We start from the raw sequence: 21,501 nt of genomic DNA on the forward strand, positions 1-21,501 counted from the left end.
ACCAACAAGGTGTTTTAAAGTTCATCTTTAATAGCTGCACGTGACAGATTAACAACGTCAAACCTTCTGAGCGAAAAAAACGTGGAATAATCTTCAGTTTTCAGACGCTATGAAAACAGAAAGGCACTGCCGAGGAGTCAAACGTTCACCCTCTCCTTGAAATACGCCACACATGCAGTTAAAACAGCTGTAAGGTCAAGAAAGTTTAGAATTCATTCGAATTTGCGACTTCTAGAGGCGTCTATTGTCATACAGCAGCCCAAGTGCGTCAACAGTTGCCACGGTAACGCGTCACACGTGACGCCAAACGAGTCGTTTTGTTTAAATACATCTTACCAAGCTACATCGACACATCGACGAACAGCGTTTAGGTGATAAAATATAAAGTGTAGAGTGTAAAAACAAAAATCAACCCGTTTTCCCTGAATTAAGTCGTTTAAAACCCCCACCCCCCCCAAAAAACAACAACATCTTTAGTTGATACAACTCATGTAAAGAGATACAACAACAACATAACATTTGATACGCATTTCCATGGAGACGGGTAGCACAGAAAGGTCAAAACTATGCCAATTTTATTTCATTTCATTCATTCTTTTACACATTTGGATCCTAAAAAACAATCATGTTCCTCAAATCGTTTGTCAGAATGATAGAAATTGCAGTAATGCCCATGTTTGACCTTTCTTTGCTTCCACGCAAAGCCAGTGTTTCATAGACAAATAAATCATTTTAAATAAAACTCTACTCGATATATTTCGCATCTACTCATTTTTGCCCCAGGCAACACCGCTAAAATATCTTTGGTTACAACGACAGAATAAGAATAATCCTACAAAAATAAAGCTGTGGAGGAGCGTAGTTGCAGTGTTTGTCCACAAGAGGGTGCTGTTTCACGCGGTATGTCCCCGGAGAGGAAGTTTTCATTTGAATCCAGCAAATAAACAATACGAGAAGCCTCCTCATCCTTCCTTCTCTCGCCTGTTCCTCGTTGCCAAGTCATCCGGCACAGGAGGGGCTGAGGGTGCCAGATAAGAGCACTTGCTATTCAAAAAAAAAAAAAAAAGGTGCCGATATCAGCGCTCGCCCACCTCAATGTGTTTTTATTCTCCGCGACTCTGCCCTGCTTCTATTCTACTTCCTCTATCACCCTTCATCTACTTCCTGGAACCTCTTTATCCCAAACCAACCTTCGCTTCTTCTTCATGTCCCACACTGCTCTCCTTCCTCCTTCCTTCTTCAATGAGGGGGCGTCATGTGATTGTGTCACCGTCGCTGCTCAACTCAACAAAATAAGACTTTGCAATAAAAAGCGTCACCCATATAAATTAAGAAAATGAAACTATGTACAGACTTGATAGTTTTTCATGCTTTGGCACATCAGTCCTTTTCTGTCTTCAGGCAGCGAGTGGACTCGTAGAATCCTCCCGAGTCCGCAAAGTTCTCTTCTTTCTTTATTCTTGGCGAGCAAACATCTAAGAGTGTCCTCGCAGCTCCCTCAGCGCATCCTTCAGTCTCTGGCGGTAAACGTTGTAGCGGCGAATCACCACCTCCTTCTGCTCCTCCTCCTCTTTGTCCAGGATGCGCAGGAAGTTGCGTAGCTCCGGGACGGAGAAGGCGTCCCACTGAGGACAGGAAGGACATATTACGTGACAACACAGGCACAATAATAAAGCTGGTTCATCTGGTGTCCCTAATGAAGTGGCCACGAGACCATGACACCTGAGTGACCCCGTCATACTTTTTGTGTTATTAAAGATTTAAGTTATGGCCAAGTCCATAATCAGCCCGACATGCCCAGAATGAAACCAAAATTGTCTCATATTTTGCCTCTTCGTTTGTGCTGCTTTGTGCAGTAAAAAATGTAACTTTTTAACTCATTCAATACCAAAGACGTATTTATCCGTTTTTATAAGCCTGAACGCCCAATCCCAAAGACGTATTTATACGTCTTCTACGTTTTTTGCGTGAGAGGCAAACATAGGTGATGACGCAGGTGCACAAACGCAGCACAAACAAATGGGACTATTTTGGTTTAATTTGGAGCAAATAGGAGACTGGGCGAACTTTGACATATAAACGAATTTGTAATAACTCAAAAAGAAATGCAGCACAAACATTTATTTGAATTGCATAAAATTGTACAAACGCAGCACAAAAAACTGGGAATACTTTGGGTTTCATTTGGAGCAAATGGCGGGCTGGGTGAACTTTGACCGATAAAAAAAATTGTAGTACATCAGAAATGAAAGCAGCACAAGCTTGGACAAAACAGCACAAACGCAGCACAAACAAATGGGACTATTTTGGTTTCATTTGGAGGGGGAGGAGGGGGGGCGGGATTTTGACCTATAAAAGAATCTAATAACTCAAAAACAAAAGCAGCACAAACGTTCATTTCTATTGCACAAACGAATTGGACTATTTGACCAGAGTTTTGCATGGGGTGGGGGGCCAACTTCACTCAATGAATGGTGACAATGACTTACCATGACTTCTCCGGTCTGTTGCTCTCGCAGGACAAAGCCCAGCGCGTCGTTGTCGGGGCCCGCCACCAGACGCAGAAACAGCGGCTGTTCGCCGTCAGCCAGCTTGCACACGTACACTGGAGGACACACACACACACACACACACACACACACACACACACACACACACACGCTGACGCTGAGTACAACTTTGTCTAGACATTTTTTACTAGCAGAAACCCTCAAAACAGGTCGTAAAAGTTCAAAGAAATGATGAAACTTAGTAAATAAATATCTTATTGACACACACAGTAAGTGTGTTACCTTGCTCCTCACGGCGGTAGCGTTTGTATAAGGCGTACTTGGCCGGGTTGTCTGCTACAGTGAACTTATTCAGCAGCGCCACGATCACCTGAATACACACAAAACACAACTTTTATACTTGGATTCATCTTTTTTTTTTTAACAGTCACATCTTCATTCATCAATTTACAGCTGTATTATGTACTTCAGTGTTTCACCTACATTTATTTATTTATTTATTTGTGGCGGCCTGCCACAAATATATTTGGCACTACCTGTGGCGGGACTGTGTGATTGTAGCTTGTTGTTACAACTTCTGATTTGGTTATTTTTTATATTTGATGTTACTATTATTCATTTATTTGTGGCGGCTTGTCTCAAATAAATGAATAATACTACCTACCTATTTTAAATGTTTGATTATTTATTATTTTAACATATATTTTTGTTTTATATTTTTCATTTTTTTGTGGAGATTTGCCGCTATCGGTTTGTCCTCGCTTATAATTAACACATTATAATGGGACTGTGGGTCGCACGGTAGTCTAGTGGTTAGCATGTTGGCCACAGTCACAGTCAGGAGATCGGGAAGACCTGGGTTTGAATCTCCGTTGGGCATTTTCGGTGTGGAGTTTGCATATGTGGGTTTTCTCCGGTTTCCTCCCACATTCCAAAAACATGCATGTTAGGTTAATCGGCAACTCTAAATTGTCCATATGTGCTCTGTGATTGGGTGGCAACCAGCCCAGGGTGTGCCCTGTCTGTCAGCTGGAATAGGCTTCTCCCTAATGAGGAGAAGCGGCATAGAAAATGGATGGATAATGGGACTGTAACTATATACATTATAATGTATTTATTTTCATATTATATATTTATTATTTTACCCGCAACCCGCGTAGAGGCATAGAAAATGAATGAATGAATATCGTTTGTATTTTTTGATTTTCTATTATTTAGTTGTGGTAGGCCACCACAAATAGCTTTGCTGCCACCTGTTGGCCCTCGCTTATACACAAACACATTATAATGGGACTGTCTGTCAATGTAGCTTGTGGTTCCAACTCCGTACAGCAGGTGGCATCCTAATGCTGCTTCTTACGCACCTGGTCTGCCAGAGACTAAGAAGAGGTAGCAGGAGGGATGCGGGTAATCAGACCCCTCTCGATTGTTGAAAAAAAAAAAAAGCAAGTTGCGACAAATGTAGCAACTTTTTCTGGTCTTATTGGACACTTTTGGAGACCAACATGAAAGCATGCATAGCTCTTCTCAACAGGTGGCTCCGTCTTGCTTGCAACATAAAAAAAACAGTTAATGACACAATTGGGGTGTGTGCACGCCACCTGTCTGACGGTGTTATTGGAGCTGATGTGAAGTGTGTTGGTGACTCCTCGGGGCAGATAGAAGGCCTCGCCTGCAGCGTCTCCTCCCGCTCCCCTCTGGCCCCCTCGCACCGTCACAGGCCTCCTCAGGTCCATTTGGACCTTAATAAAGCCCGTGTACACGCCAGTAGAACCCTGAGGGACAGACGGTATTCAGTTTGTCAAGGACAGATGGCCTCAGATGTTCCACGGCTTCTTAATCTCATTACTTTGTTGCTGCCTGGCTGTGCATGTCAGATCAACAGGATGCCAGATTGCAGAAGGAGGAAGGAGAAGATGAACCGATAGACAGACAAAGGAGGACGCAAACGTGACGAGACACGTCATGGAGGACACATTATTACCAGCAACCAATTAACCGCGGCGAACAAGGGATGGCTAGATGTGTTTGTGTCTAGCGCCGCCCCTTTAAAAAGGTGCCAAAAAGCGCTGGAGTTAGCAAGAAATGGTGGTTTTGGTAGCTCTCACAGGGTGGGGAAAAAGCTAGAAAGTAGGGCGTGGAGTAAAGTGTGGATGTGCATGTGATGTGGAAACATGCGTGCACGGCTAGAAGAATGTGGGTCTGGAGCGAGCGCAACTTCAGACACCTTCCTCCCTGCGGAGCAGAACAATAGCAGCAGCGATAAGACGGCAGGAATGTGGAGCAAACGTCAAGATGGAAGATGGAAGATGAAGATCCCTGCTTGTTGATCTCACAGTCATTTACTAAACAAATGACTTCATGCACACACACAGAAAGAGTCTTGCTTGCGAGTGTGGACTCACCAGGGTCATTTTCAGGTGGTCTCTGGTAATGGAGTTGTACTGCTCGATCTTCTGCCTGATTTCCTCCCTGCTGAACTCCGTGCGCAGTTTCCTGTCCTTCTCCACATCCTGACAGAACCAGAACCACATGATGAGTCGGCGCAAACACGTGCAAGGAGGCCGCGTTACACAAACAGCAGAGCAACGCCGGCATCGCCCGCAGCCGGACCGCAAGAGTCCAGATCCAATCATCATTTGTCAAAAAACTCGCAGGCGGCTCAGTCTTGTTTGTGACATTTAAAAAAAGCGACAAAAAGTAGCGACAGAAAAAAGTTTTTGTCGTCCTAAACATATTTGCTGTCAGTTCATCTCAAAGAACTCACAGTCGGCTCCGTCTTGTTTATGGCATTCAAAAAAATTAGAAAAAGAAGCAATAGAATAAAGTTCATTTGTAGTTCTACACATATTTGCCGTTTAGGCCCCTGCCCCATCTCAAAACACTCGCAAGCGGCTCAGTCTTGTTTGTGACATACAAAATAAGACGAAAGGAAGCGACAGAAGAAAGTTCATTTCTGCTTCAAAGCATTTTTGTTGTTTGGGCCCCTCCCACATCTGAAAACACTCACAGGCGGCCCCGCCTTGTTAGTGACAGTTTTTTAAAAATGATTTTAAAAAAAAAAACAAAATTTTAATTTGTAGTTCTACACATATTTGCCGTTTGGGCCGCTGCCCCATCTGAAAGCACCAGCAGGCGGCTCAGTCTTGTTTGTGACAAAAAAAAAAGCGACAGAATGAAGTTTGTATGTAGTTGAAAGCATATTTGTTGTTTGGGCTCCTCCCACATCTGAAACCAAAAAAACAAATCTGAAAACTCTGTCTTGTTTGTGATATTTTCTTTAAAAATAAGACGGCGGAACAGAAGAAAATCCATAGGTAGTTCTAAACATATTTGTTGTTTGGGCCCCTGCCCCATCTCAAACCTCTCACGGGCTGCTCCATCTTTGTGTTCCGGACATTCAAAAACACGACAAAGAAAGGGGCCAAAGCTTATTTGTAATTTGAAGCGTGTTTGTTGGTTGGGCCCCTTGCCCATCTAAAATCACTCACAGGTAGCTCAGTCTCGTTTGTGACATTTATAAAAACAAAAAAAAGCAACAGAGGAATCGTATTTGTTTTTTGGGCCCCGCCCCCATCTCACACTAGTAGTACTCACAGGTCTGTCTTGTTTGTGACATTAAAAAAATGACAAAAAAGCAACAAAGGAAAGTTCATTTGTAGTTTGAAATGTTTTGCTTGTCATGTTTTTTACTCCCTTTCTTTGCCTCCAACGTTACTCCTCTCCTACAGCATCCATTCAAAGCACATCTAAGCAAATGACATGATGATGTCATTACGCCCCCATCCCCCAATTCACAGCTGCCGTAAATAGATTGCAGTCCTGTACAAGCTTCATTCTCATTCACACATTGTTTTTCATGCACACGTACTTTTTATGGTGAGTGCGTACAAGGGCATCATGCTGCTGTGCTCTATTAAAAACACACACACACACACAGCAGGAGGCTGCATGGAATGGCATCCTTATATGGAGAAGACGCAGCTGGGGGAAACATGAAGGTGCTTTCAGTCAGTGGTGTTTAAACACTCCACTCGTTATTGATGCATTCAATGAAAGAAAGCACCAACGTCACCGTTCAGTCTCATATTTGCTTCATTTCATCCACAATAACAACAAAAAGCACCACGTCCACATGCTCATAAACGCGCTTTCTAAACCCTGACGTGACTTTCCACGCCAAGCACTTGGGCCGGGTCGGCTTATGAGCAGGAAGTGGCAGGTAAGAAGATTAACGCCATCTCGGCGTCCTCAAACCAGAAGGGATTGAGAAAGAGGTGAAAAAGGCGGGCACAGAGAGGGTTCAAAGGAAGTGAGAAGATCTAAACAAACGGGAGAAGCCGAGCAGAGCGGCGTAGCAACACAGTGAGGTCATGAGCCTGATGGAGAGCAGCGGGTCCTCTCTCGGAGGCTGGAAGACCAACATGGAGCCTCGCGCCACTTACGCTCAAGACGTGTGACCGTGTGGATTTTAATCTTTGTCTTCCTTGTCAATGTTGGACGTCCTCTTATCTCCGTCATGCACACCTGCAGCATTCCTCTCTTTATCTGCACGTAAACGATGATGTCACTAAGCATGCTACGCTAGACTCAACATGACATCAATGGAAGAAATACAGCCTTTCCCATACATTCATTTATTTGTGGCAGCCCGCCACAAGTACATTTGGACCGCCACAAATAGATGTGGCACTACTTGTTTGCCTTCGCTCACAAACATATCACAATGTCTGTACAAGGTCTGTGAATGTAGCTTGTCATTCCAACAGCGTACAGTAGATGGCATCACAACTCTGCTTCTGAGCACGCCTCATACGCACCTGCTGTGCATGTGAAGTAAAGGCATGAAGTGTTGTGATGATATGTAGTATTCTACACTGGTCACTACGTGTCAGTAATGTTACATTCACAAGACAGGCTGGAGACAGCCACCACAGGAATTACTGTACAGAAACAGGAAGTAAAAAATGGTCAACAACAAGGACTTCTCCCAATGCTAACATGTGTGAGTCTATATTATGTCGTATGTTCTCTTATTATGTCTACTATATTGGTTTACAGGAGTGTAAAGGTGACTATAGGGGTGTTATTTCATGTCTTGAGGGCTCTAATTCTGTTAAATACCATATCTAGAACGTCGTTAACAGGTTTTCTACGTCTTATATGCATTATTTTCTCATTATGTCTACTATATTTCGTAAGAGGAGTGCAAAGTTAACTACAGGGGTACTATTTCATGTCTACAGGGCTCTATGTGAAAAACTACATTTAGAAGGTCGTAAATAGGCCTTCTATCTTATGTCTACTATATTGGATAATAGGAATGTAAAAGAGACTATAGGGGTGTTATTTCATGTCTGGAGGGCTCTTAATAATGTTTAAAAAAACACATTTAAAAAGGTGTGAAGCATGCTTCCTATGATTAATATGTTTTATTTTGTCTTATTATGTCTACTATGTTGGATAATATGAGTGTGAAGGTGACTATAGAGGTGTTATTTCATGTGTAGAGGGCTCTAATCGTGTTAAAAAAAATAAATTGAGCAGGTTTTCTATGTTTAATACCGTAAAACACCATGTATGAACCGCACCCGTGTATTAACCGCACCCCCATTTTCAGGCTCACGGCGGGGGAAAAAAAAATTTAGTTCATAAATGCTTGCCAACTTTTTCATCTCAAATCAACATGCGTAAAGGTACTAAGCAATTTCAAAAAGAAGAATAAAGGAGAAATCTGAATTTCGGCATCTAGATCTTTAATATTATGGCTAAGCACAGAATAAGAATAAGAATAAGAATAAGAAGAATAAGAAGAAGAACAAGAAATTTGCAATTTTCAGAGATGTTTTGATATCTTATCTTTCACTGCTTCTCCTTGTCTCTATTATTATTTTATTGCATTGCTTCAGTGTGAGTTTGAATAAACTCCAACATTGTATTGTATTTTCCAACTGCAATGTTTTAATGGAAGCTTAGGTTAGCTTCAGTGTATATAGAGATCGTTTCAATGCGTGAAAATACTGACAGCCGTCAGATAATTTACAAAGAAATTGCATACACAAGCATTTTCAGCAACTGTACAGCAGAGGGCGCTAAAGTCAAAGCAACTGTCTGACCCACAGACGGCTATTCTAAAATGGGCTTCTCGTTTATTTCTGCGTCTGGTCACAGACCTGTCATCGTGTATAAACCGCACCCCGATTTTTTGCTTCTTACCAGTGGAAAAAAAGTGCGGTTTATACACCGTGTTTTACGGTATGTCTTATTTTCTCTTATTATGTCTACTATATTGGGTAATAGGAGTGCAAAGGTGACTATAGGGGTGTTACTTCACGTCTAGGGGGCTCTAATAATGTTTAAAAAAACGCATTTAGAAAGCCGTAAACAAGTTTTCTAGACTCTTAACTGCCAAAATATTCCATTTATGTTGACAGAAATTGACTTGTGGTCGGGTCTGGATCAGATTAACCATGATAAACAAGGGGTGAATGTATTCAAACCCTGCAAGGTTCTGTTTTTCCAAACACACAAAAAGAAGTGACAGCAGAAATGTTTTCACGTTTTTGCAAATTAGACAAGGATGACATTTATCCCCCCCTCCCACAAATAGATTGCAGTCCTGTGGGAAACCCAGCAATCCAACACAAAAAAAACAAAGTTAAAAAACCACAACCCACTTCAGCTTCCAAGTTACTTATTTATTTTGTCTCCATGTGTCCGTTTTCCTCCTCCTCACACCCTCCCCCCCTCTGCATGCTACTTCCTGTTGCGTCCACGGGGGGGAAGTTAAGACGGACCACACCTTTCCACACGGCATTCCTGCATGCAGTAATAGGTGAACCAGTTCCTCTAACCGGCCAACCCGTTCACTGACATGTATAAAAAAGAAAGGAGACGTGTTGAGGAGGAGCAAAAAAGTGTGCTTCAGTCGGCAAGCAGAAGCCAAAGCCAACGACGACTGGAGTGTGCGCCACAAAAGACAAACAGTCGGTGTGGTTGACTGTTCAGACACAAACTGTCAGGCTTCAACTCCCAGCACAACCCACCAGAGTCTCCTGGAGGCCGGACCACCCAGAACACAGAGCAGCAAGAGCAAAGAACCCGAGGCAGACAGACCAAACTAGAGCGCCCACGCTAAAACCTTCCAACATGTTGTAGACCAGGGGGAGGTCGTGTGGAAAGCAGAATCCATCAGTCGCTTCCAGGCATGCTGATGTGTGCCCGGATAAGTTCATTGTTCTGTCGTTTTGGATGAAAGTTCAAAAGGAAGGGTTGGAAATGCACTTGATAGACACGTTTGGACACCGACGTGAGCTATTTTTCTTAATATTATGAGTCATCACAGCGCTGACTAAGCACTCCATTGGATCTCACGTCCCCCGGAGGCCAAAGTTCAGATGCTAACAAGCTTTCCCAAATAAGCTACTTCAATATGGTTTCTTCGCTTCCGGGCGGGCCAACACCAAAAAACATGACAGGTTTTCTTGCTTTCCAACATGGCTACATGGCACGGCTGTAGAGGACAATGTGGTGACACGCTGGTGAGTCAGTGGGGGTGAAGCAAGCGCCATCAGTCATTTCCAAGTAACATCAGCGATGTATAAGTGAAGCAATGTGCATGTACTGTTACACAATCACACCTACAGTCATCATGGATCATCTACTTTGGACGACACTGTGGACGCCTATTCCCTTGTCGTGCTTGGTCATTATTGCTACAAAGTCGACGCCGCGCTTTGCAGGGAGACACAACGAGGACGTGTTGGCGTGGATTCGGATAACGCACTGCTCTCTGATTGTTTATAATGACGGCTGTGAAGTCGGTAATCATGTACTTTGCCACACGACTGCACTGGAAACCCCCTTTAACAGCACACACACACGAACCAAAACACACTGATGACAGCGATGCTGTAAACCACCGCAAGCGCCGTCAGTCAGACATGTGATGACACACGGCGTGATGGGCAATTTGTCACGCGCCGGCGCTACATGCAAACATCACGCTGTGACGAGAGGACACGCTGGAGCTGGGTTTGACTGTACTAAACCGTGCCGGTGTGTCCCACAGGACTGCAATCTATTTGTGGTGTGGTGGTTTGCGGGGGTGGGAGATGACAGAATCATCATACGTAAAAGAACATGACAAGCAAAACTAATATCTTCGGACCTAAGAAAAATGATCTTTCTTCTGTTGCTTCTTTTTTATGTCACAAACAAGACGGAGCCTGTGAGTGCTTTTAGAAAGAGGAGGGGTGAGTGCTCTGAGATGGAGAAGGGACCTAAACAACAAGCATGTTGAGAACAATAAATTAACTTCTGTTGCTTCTTTTTGTCGTTTTTTTTAATGTCACAAACAAGACAGAGCCACGTGTGAGTGCTTTTAGAAAGGAGAGGGGCGCAAAAAACAATTATTATTTAGAACTACAAATGAACTTTCTTCTGTTGCTTCTTTTTTGTCTTTTGCTCCCTGGCAAAGTCTAAACGGGCACTTTTGTGGTGTTGAAGAAGACGAGGTCTTTGAATTTGTTTTTTAAAGCCTTTACCCGCAGATGGCGTCTGATGGTTATTGCGCTGCAGTTGGCACCAGTAAGGCCTTCATGTGGGTGGAAGGCCGCCCTGTGTCTTGATGACAGCCAATCGGATCCTCCGGCTCAGCGCAGGTGTGATTTTTTTGGATCTACCACTTGACTTTTTTGTTCCATAATGCTCAGGATCTTTACAAAAATGTAGAATGACTGATTTACTGCTTCCAACCTCAGCAGCCATGGCACGCTGCGAGAGGCCATGCTTATGCAGCTCCACAATCCCGCCATGTTGAAAAAGAGAAAGCTTCTTAGCTTTACCATCAGGAGGGCATGACAGTGGGAATGCCTGACAGAAAATGAACATTTGGAGCAGATTTTGGCTTTTATAGCCTGTGGTCTTAAACTTTTGATCAGCTGATAAACAGCCTATTTCAGTTTAATTGTCGTTTTCAATAAATTACTTTTTCAAAGTGCTTTTTGTCTCACTCTCCCTTCTTGTTTTTGCAAATTGTAGGTCTACTTAAATCCTCATTAAGATCCAAATGCAAATTCTAGCAATTCGTCAACTGGTCTTAAGATTTTGATCAGGAGTGCATGTTTAGCGCTACAAATCAACTTCCTTCTTTTTCTATTTTGTCTGGGCTTTTTTTTTTTAATATCACAAACAAGACAGATCTTTTTGTGGCGCCACGCAATTTTGATCCAAAAGAGCCCAGTCCAAAAGGCGCGGCACATTCTAGATGCACCCGCTTTACCTGCCTCTAATCGCACGGCCAATCTAGCGTGTCTCTTATACACTTTGCAGGCAACATTAGCTCACATTCTCCGTGACGCAAGCGCCCTTTTATGTTCTTCTGCTACACGACCAAAGTGCATTGTGTGTGTGTGTGTGTGTGTGTGTGTGTGTGTAGCCATAAAAGTGCAGCACAGTTACTTTGGAGAACCTTTAAAAAAAAAAAAAACTTTATGTAAGCAAGTGGCCATGGCATGCATCCAAAACATTTTCTAGAGACGCATGGTATCTTTTTTTCCCAGGACTGATAACCAATTTTTACACCTACTGTTTTTATTTTGATTTAACCGTAGTTTGTGCAAACCTGGACCAAGTGTACCTAATGATTTGTCCTAATCAAATATGCAAATATGCTCTGGCTAACCTTTTGCACTTTTCAAACACTGCGGTGCTGGCGTTGCAGGGAGCTGATGAGGTTTTTTGCGTGCTCGATAGGGTTTGAGCATTTGGTGGTACAACTAGTACGCCAAATGTCTTCCTCGGAAAATGAATGTTTGTTCACAAGTGACCTCAGAGGACGTTTACGTCACAGGCAGGAGACAAGAGGAGAGCTTGATTTGCTCGCCCACACAGTACTGGTAATCTCCGCTCGTGGGTGCATTTTTTTTTAATTATCGGTTATTGCAATTCCCTCATATCTGCCCCGATATTGACATGCTAGCATCAATATTCCATTGACGGTGTCTCCCATACATTCATGTGACGTTTATTCGAGCCCACTGAGGCAGCAAATGCAGTCGCTTCAAGACGTCAAAACATTTCAATCAAGGCAAAACTCTTGAGGATGGCCGATCAATAAGACATGAAGCACGTCCACTGGATGCACACTGCAGCAGACCTGAGGAGCCAGCCTCAAGTATGGAGTATGGGGGCGTCAGGTTGCAGGTAACTTAAGTCAGAGAGTGACAGGAAGAGATAAATAATAAAAGATGCTCATCTGTCTGTCGCAGAGACATGCGGGCGTCGTCTCCCGCGCTCAGCCCCCAGAGAAGACAGGACGTCAAGAAGACAACCTTTTTAAGAGAAGCTGACTTACACATCAGTGTCAGTCCCATTACAATGTTCTTGTGAGCAGGTAGCGCCACATTTACAGTGTTTGTGTATGGGAAACACTGATTGGGCTGAGTAAATGCAAGGACTCTGGTTTGTTAAATGTTGTCAAAGGCACAAAAACAACTGAGCCACTAGCAAGGCGGGACACGGCAGCGTTGTGTTTGTGTGTCCTGGGGGCATGGCCAGATTATCCTCTTGTATTTCTCCATGACGCCCACAAACAGAGCTGTCGGTCAGCGTGGCATTTGCACACAGAGACGCCTTTGACGCCTTGCAAAGGTGGAATGGAGGCGTTGAGAATGTGCTTTCTTTCTATCTCTTAAGTATGCTACATTGTTTGATGTCGATGTCTTTATGAGTAGATTCATATCTACAGCGCCTGGACTTTGAAGTCACATTGTGTTTGGATGATGTGTTTCTACGCAGGACCCGTCCGTCAATGTCTCTTTGTGTGTCTTCGCGGACACTCCACTTTATTAAATGTCACTTCGGACCGCCCCGCAGGTTGACACCTCCATGGGAAACTTGTGTGCTCTCCCGGGGGGACACCAATTGAAGACTGTGGACACGCTCTTTCAACGGCAGCGGAATTTAACTAAACAACCAAACAAACACAAGCAGCTTCTACTTTTCGGACACAGAACCAGTAATTTCATACACATGTTCTTCGGGGGTCACGCCCCCTCGGCGGCTGCAATTAGTGCTGGCATGCGGGGAGCCAGCAAAGGACAGCGGGCGTCCCACTGAGGGCTTGAGGCCACATCTTAAGACTTCTATGGGCCGCATTGTGCATCTGCGCACACACACACACACACACACACACACACACACACACACACACACACACACACAGAAACTCGTGTTATAAGGTCTGTTGCGGGCACATGAACACACACACAGCATCAAAATCCTCAAAAGTGCACAACACATCTGCTGTGTCTGCCAACACTGCATGCTGGGAATGGCTGGATGTGTGCTCAAGTGTCATATTTTAGGATTTTAAACCCAAAACAAAACCAGAAAGTCAGCAGGGTGCAACGCGGCATGGTGGCTTGCTTGCAATCCACAAATAGATGTAAATCTAATCGCCACTTCATGTGACGTATTAGGGTCAAGTCTGTAACAACTCAAAGCGACGCAACGGGAGGGCTGGGTGGGGGCAGGTCATTTGTGGACTTTCAGGTTAAACAGCCATGGGGGGGTTAAGCTTCAAACTGGTTGCTCAGCAAATACAACATGCGCCCGTCCGTACCAAAGCGCATTGAAAAATCTGTCGAATTAGCGTTGGCTGACCCACTGCAGACATCTTATGTATGTTGTAAATAAAATACGTGCCGCTTGGAAAGGTCATGGGTAGTTTTGTGAATTCGTCATTAAACAATTTAGGAAACGAGCTTGTTTGTGAGCTCATATCCCTCCGTTCAGGCTGACATGGTTGGGAGAAGAAGGGCAACAACAGGTGGACAAAACCTTGGATTGGAATGAAGTCTGTTTGCCTTGTCGATACAAGCCCAACACAACTAAGTCATATTTGTCCCCATTCATGTTTCATTAACAAGTATACATTTGGAAAGAAGTGAGGTGGATTGATTTGGCTAAAAAGACAACGCAGTTCTGAACGATACCTCTTTAAACCAACAAGTGGTGACGCAGTGGAAGTCCAAACAAAATACCACAAACCCACTAAAGAGTGGTGTTTGGAAAGAATTAATTCCTGAATCTTTACCTTGTTCTCTGTGACTTTTCCCAAAGGTTTCTTGAAAAACGAAGTCCTGGCCGTGAAAAAGTATTCCTCGGAGTCGTCCTCCAAGCTACTGTAGCCACTGCTCATGGTGCTATTCCACGTCATTGGGGGGAATAAACTTCTTTTCTCCAACTCGGCCGCATCAAACAACTCCGCCAAAGTTAGTTTTTCTTCAAAAAACGACTGCAAAAGTAATTCGGCGTAGAAAAAGGGCTCCTTTAGCGCTAGCTTGCTGTTGGCTAGCTAAGGGATCATTTCCGCCTTCCAAGTCTGCTTCTCTCTACCCGCGAGACTCATTTAACCGTCCCCATTTTTGAAAGACGCGTGTTTTACACAAACAGATGTTCGCTGTGTTTAACTTTTCAACTTTAAAATTAATATCATGGGGGGAAGATCGTTTACAGCTAGCGACGATCAAGGAGTGTGTTACGCCGACCTTTTGCAAATGACGAAAGACACTACAGCGAGGATACAGTAAGACCACGCCCACTACGAGGACCAACTGCAGCCAACCAATCGGCAACGAGTGTTGAAGTCCCGACCACTACGTGAAGGCCAACCAATCACAGCGCTCGCATTGCTGGTTTTGGCGTCACTAATACGAAAGTATTTCATTGTTTTTTTTCAATAGTAATCAACAAAATATCTGAATTTAAAATCCAGACTAACAAAAACAGACTTTTCAGAAACTGAATTTGATCCGTCGTGGAAGATCACTGTCACTCAGCATAATCACAACTATTGTTTAAACAGACACCCCACCGCAGGAAGGAATATGGTTACCCACATTCCTAAATATAAAAGGTCAGCAGCAGTGTGGGACGGAGATGCTGCTGTGCATGCTGCACACAAGGTTAAGTTTACCGGTCACACATTTATTCAAACACACCGGTTTAGCCAGTCGTATGGCACATGTGCACTAAATCACCCTGAACACCACCACCCCTCCCGGGGAGATGTTTAGACAGACAAGCTCTCATTTGAACGCGGTTGAAAGCTGCAGAAGGCACCCAAAATAAACGTGGCACAAAAGGGGCAGCCAAGCCGCCATCCATCGTCTTGTCTTTTAAACAAATCCAACACACACGCACACATACAGATAAGCAGGCCTTGCTTGCCCTTTAGCTTGCCATCAAAAGGCTATAATTACACAAACACCGTGGGCGTGGTCAGACGAGTAAAATGAGCTGCACAGGTGAAGCCGATGCAGTTATCATTTCAATGAGACACACGCGCTGTTTCTTTCCAGGAATGTTGTATTTGTCACAACGCATGATGAGGGAGGACACGCCGTGCAGCTTCACGCAGGTTTGTGTGTGTCTAATTTAAAGGCAGGGAGTGAGTGTGTGTGTGTGTGTTTTATTGCTGCTTTAAAAGCTGAGAAGCATCAGTTAGTCTGTTTCACAGCGCAGCAACGTGGGAAGGAGTTTTTTTAATGATGATGACAAACTACCGATGAAAGGTAATAGAATCAATAGAAATGGCCTATTCAGTGCGTGAATTCACTCATTCATTCACTCATTCACACATACTCGATGTTATTCTGCACCAAAAGTCCTCTTTTTCATCATTTTTTGATGCTCAACCTATTCCAGCGTGAAAACATTTCGCTCATTCAGGCTATTTTCCAAAAAATGTCCACTTTTCCCGAAATTCCACATTTTCCAAACACAAATTCCCTTTCACCTGAAAAGAATTCTTACGACGTCCGCTGTTCTCAAAACTGTTCCGCCACCAAAATGTTCAGATCATTTGGGACACTATGGCTATTTATTGACACCTTCCAAAAAAATTCTAACATTTTTCGTAATCCCACATTTTCCGCAACATTCCCATTGAAAATGAATGGGCAATTTGTACCAGTTCCACATTTCTCAACCCATTCCAACATGAAAACATTCCGCTTATTCAAGAATTAATTTTACTCATTCCAAAAAAATCCCACTTTTCCCCAAATTGAACATACTCCAAACCCAAATTCTCTTTTATCCTAAAGGATTGTTCCACTTCTTCCACATTTCTCATTCCCACAAAATCAAGAAATCTAATTTTCAATAATTCCGCATTTTCATTCCATCATGAAGAGATTCCGCTTATTTAGGAAATTAATGCTATTTACTTTACACATTCTAAAAAAATCCCAATTTTTCCCAAATTCTACATTTTCCAACGCCAATTTTCCTATGATCCTAAAAAAAATCTTCCACTATTGTCACATTTCTCAAACGGTCCAACTTCAAAATGTTCAGCTCATTCAGGACACGATGGCTATTTAACAACACATTTTCCATAATGCAACATTTTCCGCAACAATATTCCCATTGAAAATGAATGGACAATTTTTACACAAGTTCCACATTTCTCAACCAATTCAAACATGAAAACATTCCTCTTATTCAGGTTCCAAAAATTCTCTTCCCCAAATTCTGCGTTTTCCAAACCCAAATTGCCTTTGATCCTAAAGAATTGTTCCGCTATTTTCACATTTCTAACCATTCCAACATCAAAATGTCCAGCTCATTCAGGACACGATGGCTATTTAATAAAACATTTTCAAAAAATTCCACCATTTTCCATATATCCGCATTTTCCGTGACAAATTTCCCATGGAAAATGTCCGAGTTCCACATTGCGCAACCCATTCCAACATGGATACATTCCGCTTATTCAAGAAATTAAGGCTATTGATTTTACACATTCCAAAAATGGCCACTTTTACATTTGGCCAATGGCCAATTTTACATTTTCCAAACCCAAATTCCCTTTGACCCCAAAGAATTCTTCTATTTTCACATTTCCCAAAACCATTCCAACATGAAATTGTTCAGCTCATTCAGGAGGTGATGGCTATCAAGTGACATGTTCCCAAAAATTCCCGCTTTTTCGTAATTCCGCATTTTCTTTCTGTGACAAACTTCCCATGGAAAATGTCCAAGTTCCACATTGTTCAACCGATTCCAACATGAAAACATTCCGCTTATTCAGGAAATTCAAGTTATTGATTTTCCACATTCCAAAAATTCCTTGTGATCCTAAATAATTATTCCAGTACTTCCACACTTCTCAAACCATTCCAACATCAAAATGTTCAGCTCGTTCTGGATATGATGTCTGTGTGACATGTTCCAAAAAATTCCCACATTTCCTGTAATTCCTCATTGAACAACATTCCCATTTGAAACTGAATGGACAATCTTTACGGAGTTCCACATTTCCTCCACCCATTCCAACATGAACACATTCAGAGCATCCATTTTCCACATTCCAAAAATTCCCACTTAACCCCAAAGTCTACATTTTCCAAACACAATTTCCCTCCTATCTTAAATGATCTTTACTAATTCCCAATTTCTGCACCCATCCAAACCATTCAGGCCATCTCCATCTCCACCCAAAATTCCCAAAGGAATGAATGTCATTTTCCCACGTCTTAACCCATTCCAGCATAAAAACATTCCAAATAAGAATTTTCCACATCCCTGAAAATTCCCACTTTTCCTGTGTGTGCAAGGGAGGGTTTTATTGTGATGTAATTAACGGGCCACCCTTTGGCCCGCGGGCCGCCATTTGAACATCGGTGGTGTGGCCACACAGCTTTATGGGAGCATTGCGTACCTGCAAGATGTTGCTCCAAAAGGCCTGAGGAGAGGTGTAACCCATCCTCCAAGTAGTAATAGTAGTACTTGCAGAGCTTCTGGAGCATCACTATTTCATCCTGACAGGCAAAATTGAGGGTGTCGCGTGATCAAAGCGCCGAGGAATGTGGCGGGACAACGATCACACGCTGACGAGGGATGAAGGTCAAAGACTTGAAATGCGCGCATGAGAAAAACACCCAACTCACCCAACACAGCAAGTCCAGTGCTTCCAGTAAAAAGACGCATGAGCAAAAAATACACAAAAGGGTGACGAAAAGACGCCAGCTTGCAAACGCAAACAAACGGCAGCTTCGTTTTGTTTTTCCCACGTGTTGAACACAAAGTGGATGTTTGTCATTGGACAGAATCTTTTTTGCAGTTGCGCGCTCCTGTCACACAGAGGATCTTTGACTAGCATTTTTTTTTTTGCAATTGGTTATTAAAAACAGCAGAGCACTCCTATTATAGAGGATCTTTGACAAGCGTTTTTGCAGCAGCGTACTAAAAACAGCAGAGCACGTCTGTCACAGAGGATCTTTGATTAGCTTTGTTTTGCAATTGGTCATTAAAAACAGAAAAGCGCTCCTGTTACATACAAAATCTTTGACAAGCATTTTTGCAGCAGAGTACTAAAGACAGCAGAGCTCTCCTGTCACATAAAGGATCTTTATGAGAGCATCAAAGATTCATAGAGGATCTTTGAGCAGCATTTTTGCAGTCAGTGCTTGAAAACAGAAGCGTGCTGGTCTGTCCTAAAGATTACCCCCCCCCAACAATTGAGTTGAATAGCGGTGCTTTAGACTGTTTGTCTGCACAGAAACCAGGCTACCAGCACGCACACACACACACACACAGTATGAGAGCATGAGGTCCCACCCTGATACTGATCTGTGTTTTCCTTTCAAGTTCCCTCAAACGAAGCGACAGGAAAAACTTTTCCAGCCTTTTGAGCGGAGCCCAGAAAGTGGATGAACCGGTGCTGAACTGGTGTGTGACCGGTGGTCCCGCAGGTCAGGATGAGGGAGACCTACTCCAGAACCTCAACAGGGTGACCCACATGTCAGAGAGTGGAAGCGGGAGCCAGCTGGCCCGAGCGTCCACATCATCTGCCAGGAGATTAGATTGTTGGGATAAGCGAGCTGCCGCCGAGGGGTGCGGTCCTCCGCCATGAGACCACCCTGACCCCCACCGCCCCACCCAGCCAGCCAGCCAGCCAGGGATCATGTGACCATGCGGTTGTGTTGAACGGCTGCACATGGAACATCACCTGCAAGATGGCTGCAGTAGAGTGTTATACCACACGTAAGACCAAGTTGGATGGAGTCACACAGAAGCACGCTTTGTCTGTCCCGACCCGCATGCCGCCCGCTTAATCCCTTCAAGATTACTCGGATATTCCCGAGCGGCTGCCATAATTCATGTCCTGCACCCCACCCCCGCACAGGACAACGCAGCCATTGTACGCACATGCGTGACACAACACAACACAATTTTGTGTCCCTGCACAATTGGACACACTTTCAATCACAACTTTATTGAAACACAGCAGCAGACAAAACAAGTGGGATTATGAATGCACTAATGACAGACACAATCCCATCTCATCACATACAGGGGTGGGGCAGGCTGGGCGGGGGCGCCTCCTGCCTATTCCGTGGTGCCTGTCCGCCGGGCGGGGCGGGGGCTGCGGTTGTGGACCTGTCCGCTGACCACCGGGGCACAGTGGCTCACTCGGGGTGGCCTGGTTTGTGGGGCATTTTTGTCTGGTTCGCCTGCTCTTCCCGGGGGGGCCGTTGGGGTCGGTTGATGCCAGGGCGCAGTTTGTGGTGCTTCCCTTGGACTGACCTGGGCCGTGGGCACTTCTGTGTGCTTGGGTGTGGGTCAAGCAGTCTCTGGGGGTCAGGGTCCGTGTTACTAGCGGCCTGCATGCCGCCGTGGTGGCTTGATGTTGCTGCACTGCGGTGGCCGCGGGGGGGGGGCTGTGTGGTGCGGTGGGGCATGGTCTCGCTCTCGGGGACCGTGGGCGGGGAGTGTGAGGCTCGGGGCCGAGTCTGCCAGGCGTGTGGTGCTCTGCCGGGCGCTTGGGCGTGGCTGTTTTTTGTGTCTTTGCCTTTCCCTGGTCTGCCTGCGGGCTTGTCGGGGGTGTCGCTCCTCTGCGTGGGTGGTGCGCTGTTGGGTTCTGGGGGCAGGGGAGTGGTCTGGCTCCTGGTGGCCAGTGGGGCCCGGCGGCTGCTGCCCGTCGAATATCGGCTGGCGTCGTGTGGTGGGTTGCCTTGCTGCTTGTCCATTCGTCCACCCGCTTGCACATTTGCCGGCTTTCCCCCTTGCCTGCTCCTTTGTCTGCTTTGCTGGGATCGTTTTCATGCTCCCTAGCGGCCCATGTTCTCTGCAGCTCAGGATCCGGGTTATGGGTCTGGGACCCCTCTGCGCCTCAGGTGCCCTGTGTGGGGTGTCACAATGTGGCTTCCAGGTGCCCGTGGGCGGGCTCCCTTCTGGTTGGTGGGGGCAGCTTTGGGGCCGCTGGTGTGGCCCGTCTGCCCTTGTGGGGTGTGGTCTCTCGCCGGTCTCGGGGATTGGCTGTTCTCCGTCCTGCCGGCGCCCTGTTTCTGGTCGAGATTGCTTTTCTGCGGGCCCTTGCTAGTCTCCCCCGGGGCAGGGGCTCTGTGGGCCAGTCTTGGTTCTGCCCACCCCGTGGCTCTTTGGTGGTGAGGCGTCGGCCCGTGTGTGTGTGTGTGGGGGGGGGGGGCTTTCTTGGGTGGTGGCAATTACACATTCACTCATAGGGGGAACTTCATTCTCTTCTTTTCTATCCCCTCCTGCTCTGGTCCGGCTGCTCCAAATTTGCATAACAGTAAACATCAAATAAAGTCAAATAAAGAGTAGAGTAGCTTACACTTTTCCCTGGCAGAGCAAGTCTGTTGAGCACCTAAGGGTATTTAGATCAACAATACTAGCTACCCAAATGTCTGGACTGGACAAAATAAATAAATAAACGCACAAAAGTAGATTCTACAAGATTTTGGTGAAATCCAAGCAGGTATATATAGTTGGTTATGTCACATAGTATGCCATGAAAGCTCTTAAAGTATATTTTAGAGACTTTTGGTGAAATCTAAGCTGGTAAAATTCGCAGAATATAAAATAACTTGAACACATTCAACCCAGCAGACGGCATTTGGGTCTGGAATATTTGAGTTATGCTGCATAATATGTCACGGAAGCTCTATAAAAGTAT

The 21,501-nt window shown here is 44.7% G+C and overlaps 1 protein-coding gene across 1 annotated transcript in view; it reads right to left on the reverse strand.

The window, feature by feature from the left end:
• Positions 1-10: 10 nt before the first annotated feature.
• Positions 11-21,501, reverse strand: part of rassf3 (Ras association domain family member 3) — a 32,053-nt gene continuing 10,562 nt past the window's right edge. Inside the window, exons 3-7 of the mRNA XM_054768438.1 lie at positions 4,916-5,023; positions 4,112-4,285; positions 2,793-2,880; positions 2,490-2,605; positions 11-1,625 (exon numbers count right to left, since the gene is read on the reverse strand). Coding sequence (XP_054624413.1) covers positions 1,476-1,625; positions 2,490-2,605; positions 2,793-2,880; positions 4,112-4,285; positions 4,916-5,023 — 636 coding nt within the window. The 3' untranslated portion in view covers positions 11-1,475. The remainder of the gene's footprint in view (positions 1,626-2,489; positions 2,606-2,792; positions 2,881-4,111; positions 4,286-4,915; positions 5,024-21,501) is intronic.

This window comes from Dunckerocampus dactyliophorus, chromosome 2, assembly GCF_027744805.1.
Source record: "Dunckerocampus dactyliophorus isolate RoL2022-P2 chromosome 2, RoL_Ddac_1.1, whole genome shotgun sequence".
Classification (NCBI taxonomy): domain Eukaryota; kingdom Metazoa; phylum Chordata; class Actinopteri; order Syngnathiformes; family Syngnathidae; genus Dunckerocampus; species Dunckerocampus dactyliophorus.